Genomic DNA, 6,845 nt, shown 5'->3' with positions numbered 1-6,845 from the left:
CCATGCACAGATAGGGAGGGTACATGATCCCTATGTCTCCTGAGGGTGTGCACAGAGGTGAGAGGCACTACCCCTGCACCCCCCAGATGAGCCATGGCTCTGGCCTGCGCCCCACCCTCCCTCGCCTGTGCAGCAACTGCCCCTGCCCCACTCCCTCTCTCACCGCAGGGGCCTCACTCGCCCCATCTCCAACCACCCCCCACCCCAACAGACTTAGCATCTGGATGCTGCTATCTGAGCTGCTGGACTGCGTATCAGCAATCTGATTATCGGCTGATATGACTAAGTAATAATCAGCCCTCAGTATCAGCCCAAAAAATCTTTATTGGCACACCCCTAATTTATTGAGTAATATTAAGAAGTTATGAGTCTTTTTCTCACCTATATGAGCTGCTGAAATTTATTATCCTAATTAGACTGCAGTTGTGCTATTGAGAAATGGGATTATAGTATTGTCTGGGTTGTTGATGGCCAACTGTTGTCACAATCCCTTTCAGTAAAGGCTGAGGGCCACAGAAAAATAAATAGTGGAGAAAATGCAAGAAAAAAATCCTACTCAATCATGATACATAATTTTACTTTGTCAGAAGTTGTATCAAAATCTGAAGATGATGATATGATCCATCACTTACCATTCTAATAAGTCTGCAGACTTTCTGCAACTGATTGATCATCATTGGTGCCATCTATTCTTTACAGAGATGCAGAATATATTGATACCAAGTACTGTCCCTCCCTGCCATTTTGTGTACAGTTTACACTGAAATAAAATGCATACCTAGTTTCAGTTTTTGCTCCTTAGCCTAAAAGCTTGTCTTTCTTGGTAGAAAGCAATCGAACTGAATCCCAAAGATGCTACTTCAGTTCACCTTATGGGCATTTGGTAAGAGATTACTTCTTTTGAACAGTTTTCTTTTGTAGTGACAAAGTAAAAGCTTCTAGCTATTGTAGGTGAAATATAAAATAGTTGAGCAATGACTTGCAAAAATCTTTAAAATAGCTCAGTGGCTCAGCTATCCTAGATTACCCTTTTTAAAATTGTTCTAAGTAACATTTCAAAGTGTCCTATCATTTTAGTTTCAGAAATAAAAACTAGCTGTTTAGTGACTTTCTTTCTTCATTCGCAGCACCTTGCATTATTGAAAAGTGACAGACAGATTTAAATTTACTTTTAGGGCATGCCCCAGGAGTTGTGGAGCTTTATTTTATAGACCTGAGTGTCTACCTCAAGGGATTTGGGGACCTCTAGTGTCAGACCTCTAGTGCTTTTCATCATTGACTTTTTAATGCGGCCAAAATTTAACCACATAATTTAAATGTAGGCTGGAATTAAGGAGAGTGTAAAGACTGGTGTGGAGCAAATGGTAGATCTGTACAAATATTTTCACTTTTCCTATCAAAGCATGCTATGGTTTTTAAAAAGTCCCTGAAATTGTCTATTTTAGTATTAACATAACTCTGAAAAATGGACCGGTGACATTCTGCTGGGGTTTAACTGTCATTTTATCTCATTTGGGTGCCAGGTCTCTTCTACACCAGCATCAACTCAGCCCTCCCCAAAAAGTCATTTTGCATATGCTGTAGCAAGGAATTTAACGCATTGTTTTCTTAGCATGGTTATCTAGTAAGTTTGGATTCAAACCTGTTTCTGGACTATGTTTTAGACTTCATCAGTAATGCTCATGTGTAATACTCATGTGTAGTGCTTTACATGTTTAAAACACTTTACAATCATTAATCGTTAAAGCATCCCTCTTAGCTATTACTTGCATAGTTTTGCATGTATGGTAAAACTCAGGGAGAGAATAGAAGGGACTAGAGCTGTACAAAGCTTTGGTTACTGATTTGATTTGGAGGAGATTCGGCCCGATTCAGTGACCAAATCTCTGAATCAAATCAGGAGACCCATTAATTTCTCTGAATCGAATCAGAAGCCTCCAGTTCAATTCACAGAGATTTGACAATTCAGCCATATAAAGCTGTGTCTGTTTTTTCTGTGTACCTTGAGGTACCAGGTACAGCTCATGAACACTGAGATTGTTGGGTGGATGGAGTGTCCCACAGGAGCCGGGGGGGGGGTCTCCTGCGTGCTCGGCAGTGGACCAGAAGTACTTCCGTGTCCACCATGGAGCATGTGGGGAACCCTCCCCCCCACCCCCAGCTCGGCAACTGGTGCCTCCTGGGTCTGGGGTGGGGCACCCAGAGTCCTCTGCAGTGGACCCAGAAATGGACTGGAAGTACTCCTGGTCCACTTCCAGGTCCTCCGCCAAGCATGTGGGGTAATCCTCTGTGCTCCCATGGCGGGGATGCTCCCGTCGCCTTACCATTTCGGCATTCACGAGCTGCACCTGGTACCTCAAGGTATGTAGAGAAAACATATTAAGCTTTTTTTTGGCTGAATTGCTGATTCTTTGAATCAGAATCAAATCTTCAGATTCGGCCAAATCGAATCGGGACACTGATCCGAATCAGCGAATTGAATCGCTGTCCCTTGAATCAATCCAAATCCGATACTGCCCACTTTTCACACCCTTAGAAGGGACTTCCCTAGAGGGTGGAACGGGGAGTAGAACTTGCAAGGTTGACTTCCAGGTCTGTTTTTATTCCTTTTATCTAGTATGATGTAGGTTTTCAAAGAGTGCATTGGTGGAGTGGAGGTGGGGGTTTTTTTCCTGAGAGGGGCAAATTTAATACTGAAGTGGCATGTCCTATGATTAAGTGCACAGGGTTATCACAAAAATATAAGAACATGCAAATGGATAGAGTGACTAGATACATCTGTGTGGTACAAGTAAGGTGCCTGCATTCGGTTGAAACAACAGTGATTTTTTTTTTTTTTTCTATCAGTCAAATTGAGCTGTATGTGTTACAGCTGCTTTAGGTCTGGACCTTAGATGTTGTTTATGCCAGGCAGTAGCAATTCCCAACAACAGACATGCAAAATTTAGCAAAGTGATTGTCTTTTGCAAGAATTATTAGTTATTTTAACAATTCACTCAGATTGGGTACAGTAGAATCCAGATTCTTCTCATTTTAGGTTTTTAAGCCCACACCAAAGATGAGTGTTTGCACTGTATTCAAGGGTAATCTATAGCCACAGCAAAAGCTATGTGGGGCCTTAAAGGTGTCCCAGCTATTTGCTGCAGCTTCTTTGAAGGGTAGCATTTCTCTGTTCAGATGTGCAGGACTAGTGCTGTGCTCCAGTTGAGTTGAGAAATGGTGTTCTTTGAAGTAAGTCAGAGCAAGCAGCTGAGTGGCAGGTTTTTAATTTGGCAACCTGCTGCAAAATAAGTGAGTTGCAAATCATCCCTATGTGAAAAATCTAGGTTTTACTATAATCTCATTTCAGCTGCTCGGTCGCTGTACATTCTTAAAGATAACAAATTCTCTGAGATTTAAGGATCTTCTTGCACTCCAGAAAATTGTGAAACCAAAACAAATGAAAAGTATATAAAACTGTCTGCTTCTATTGCAGGTGTTACTCTTTTGCTGACATGCCATGGTACCAAAGCAAAATAGCTGCAGTGCTATTTGCTACACCACCAAGCTCCACCTATGAAGAGGTACCACAAACAAATATATATTTTTTTTACATAGGCTTTTCTTACCAAAAATAAGGTGCCACTAATAATAGCAATACTTGCACTAATAAAACTCGCATCACAGAGCCTGTCCCATTCCTGATGCTGCTCCTCTCCTGTCTGTGGCCTTATCCTAGCTGGGGTTGGGACAGAGCCCTAGTATGTGATAGGTGTACTGGGGATCCTGGGCTAAGCAGTGGCAGCCTGAGAAACCCAAACAGTAAGTGGTAGCTTTGTGGCTGATAGGACCAGGTGTCAGAACCTGAAGGACCCCAGAGCAAGTGGAATACAAGGGGTTCCTCTCAATTCTGCTGTCCTGGCTGGGGCTCGGCTCTTTCTGCAGATGTTCCTACTCCCAGCACTGCGCAGAGCCAAGCATTAGCCCAACCGTAATGGTGCTGGGAGAGAGACAAAAGTGGGTGCCATTTGCAGCTTTGGGCACAGTTGAAAGGAGCTGGGGAGGCAACAACAGGCTAATTGGAAGCAGAAGCTTAACAGTGGGTTGGGGCTTAGGAGGTGGTGGGGAGCAGCAGAGGGCTTGGGCCTAGGGAGGGGAAGTGTGGGCTGGGTTGGGCAGGGCTGCACAGGGTATATCGGGCAGCAGGTGCTGGGCGGGAGCCACACAATGGGGGCTGCACTAGAGATATTGTGCAGTAGGGGGAGTTGGGAGCAGTAGCTCCACAAGTGCAGCTAGTCACTGCCGAGCCCACTTTGGGTACCAGTACTCCCTCCAATCGCTGGGGTAGGCAGATGGGAGTGGTAGCCATATTGCTGGGGCTCTGGCTTGGAAGCCAGCAGCTGCCTCTGCTAGCTTGGCAAGTGTGTCTAGTGCCATTGGGCATCCTGGCCTGAGCTGCCCTCTGCACCTGAGCTGGACCAAGGGACCTGCCACAGGCTGGATAGAATGTCTCAGTGGGCTGGCCATGTTTTGCCCACCCCTGCTCTAGTGTTATGTGTCCACATTGATTACTGTCTTGGATCCTCCAGGTTGGAGTACAGGAGGGGGATAGTGTAGTAATATAGTGAAGCAATGTTTTACATTCGCTAACTTAATGATCACTTATAATTCTGTAGACTAATTTCAGTAGTACTTTGTGTTCCACATTAACCAATTTGCTGTGTGTTGATATTTTATAATTTAAAATTATAATTACAATAAAACAGTTCTAGGACAGTTAATAGAACATGATATTTTTGGAAAGAACTTTAGAAGATTTTGCAACAGATATTTAAGATTCTGAATTTATATTTATAGATGAAAGATCAGGAGAAATACATACAAGAAAAAAACAGAAATATCCTAAGCAAATGATACAGTTCTTTCTTTAAAAAACAAACAAAAACTAACAAATTCCAAGCTTTGCCCTGGATAAATTTTTTTTTAATGCATAATTTTGCAATTGATTAATATAGATATAGATATCTGAATATCTATAGATATAGCTCTATATCTGTATCTCACAATGCGCTGTTCAGGTGACAATATATAACATTATCCTTTGATTTAAAAAACATGGCTTTCTTAAAAAATTGAGTGTTGTCACAAGTAAACTGACTTCTGGATTTAAACTCGTGTTTCTAACCATGAGCTCTCGTTTTGTTTTGTGTTGTTTTTCCAGGCCCTTCACTACTTTCAGATGGCTGAAAAAGGTAGCTCTTGTAGGGTATCTTGTCTGTAATATGACTCTACACCATTTATCAGAAGCATGCAAGCACAGGGTTTAAATGCATTGTAACATGTTGACTCCTGATATGTACTCCCAAGACTTTTGCATTAGTCAGTCGGTTAGACCTAAGTTTAGAATCCCCAGTTTATGGAGTGGTGCAGCATTGTTTTCTTCAGGGGTAGCTAACCCATAGCATGTGTGCCACAAGTGGTATAGGCAGCTTCTGTGTGCGCTGTGGTAGATATGGGAGGGAGCAGAAAGTAGAGCAGCACATAGGGCTGGGAGCAGAATGCAGAACAACTGATCAGGGAGGAGAAGGGGGTTGGAGTGCCACTAAGTACAGAGGTGGGGCTTACCTTGTGGCACACCTGCCAAAAAGGTTGGCTGTCATTGTTTTACTTGCTAGTCTTCAGCTTAATTACTTATTTCTAAAAAGGCATCATAATGTGGCATTGCTGTATATCATTTGTAGGAGAGCAGTGTTGCTAAGCACTTTCTGGCATTTCTAGTGTGGGCAGCCTTTGGAGAAGAAAAAGGCAGAGTCAGTTCAAAGACCACTTGCCCAGTACTCATATGTAGAACTGGTAATTTTTTTGAAAGAGACCAATTGGAGAGAATTCCTGCAGAAAGTCTTAACTCTCCATTTCTATGAACTGAATTAGGAGGCGCATAGTCTAACCAGAATCAGTATGAGAATTCTTGTTTAAGGCAGCAGTTCTCAAGTAGGGTGTTGCAAGATCCTTTTAAGGGCGCCACATAATATTGGCACTGTAAGTAGTGCAAACACCTATGCATGATTTGCAAGATAAATCCAGAAATTTCAAAGATGAACCCATCATGTCAGAAACATTCGGACATGTTGTGGTTTTTCTGAGTTATTTGCAACAGAGGAATTGCTCCATTAGACTGGTTTTCAACCAAGGGTCTTGAGATTCTCTCAAGGGTGCCTTACAGCGTTATCACTGTTAAGTATGCAAACCTGATTCACAAGATAAACCCAGAGATTTCAAATAGGAATCCATAGTTTTAAAAAATATTCTTACCTGTTTGGGCCTTTCCAAGTTATTTGCAGTTTTAAAACTACTGTTACTTTTTTGTAGTTAAAAAACAAGTAAAAACTAAGCTGACACGTTTGGGGGGGTGGCTTCAGTCTGAGAGTTTGAGAACCACTGTTTTGGTTTTTTTGGGGGGGGTTTGTAGTTAGAAAAGTTATGGAGGATACCCTGCAGCACTTTTAAAAGGATCTCATAACAGCCCAGTTAAGAGCTGGGATTTTCTGAGGGGTGCCTTGGTTCTAAAAATGTTTGGAACTGCTCATTTTAAGGCATTAGCTCAAAGGTGTGTAATATAAATAAAACTGGGAGCACACTGTCCCCTGGACAAAAAGACAGTCACATTGTTTTCTCCTTACCCTTACATGAAGAGACAGTGGCTGGGACCTGAGAGGGAATGTATTGCTCTTTTAAATCCATACTAGCTGATGTTGAATGTTAGTATGCCCACCTGTAGCTTCGTTCTGTCAAGGCTGCTTTGGAAAAAAACCCATTCAGCTGCAAGATTTGTAGGAGAATAGAACACTATTCTCCTATCTGTTCAA

The 6,845-nt window shown here is 42.3% G+C and overlaps 1 protein-coding gene across 4 annotated transcripts in view; it reads left to right on the top strand.

Annotated features, from left to right (window-relative positions):
* RMDN1 (regulator of microtubule dynamics 1) overlaps positions 1 to 6,845 on the top strand; it is a 29,887-nt gene that overhangs the window by 15,640 nt on the left and 7,402 nt on the right. For all 4 annotated transcript variants that reach the window (XM_019527883.1, XM_019527885.1, XM_019527886.1 and 1 more), the window contains 3 exons: positions 828 to 883; positions 3,476 to 3,563; positions 5,201 to 5,231. In XM_019527883.1, the coding sequence (XP_019383428.1) occupies positions 828 to 883; positions 3,476 to 3,563; positions 5,201 to 5,231 (175 nt within the window). The remainder of the gene's footprint in view (positions 1 to 827; positions 884 to 3,475; positions 3,564 to 5,200; positions 5,232 to 6,845) is intronic.

Source organism: Gavialis gangeticus, unplaced genomic scaffold (assembly GCF_001723915.1).
Source record: "Gavialis gangeticus isolate Ggan-Ray unplaced genomic scaffold, GavGan_comp1, whole genome shotgun sequence".
Classification (NCBI taxonomy): domain Eukaryota; kingdom Metazoa; phylum Chordata; order Crocodylia; family Gavialidae; genus Gavialis; species Gavialis gangeticus.
Note: the sequence above shows the minus strand (reverse complement) of the source record. Positions and strands in the feature narration are given on the sequence as shown.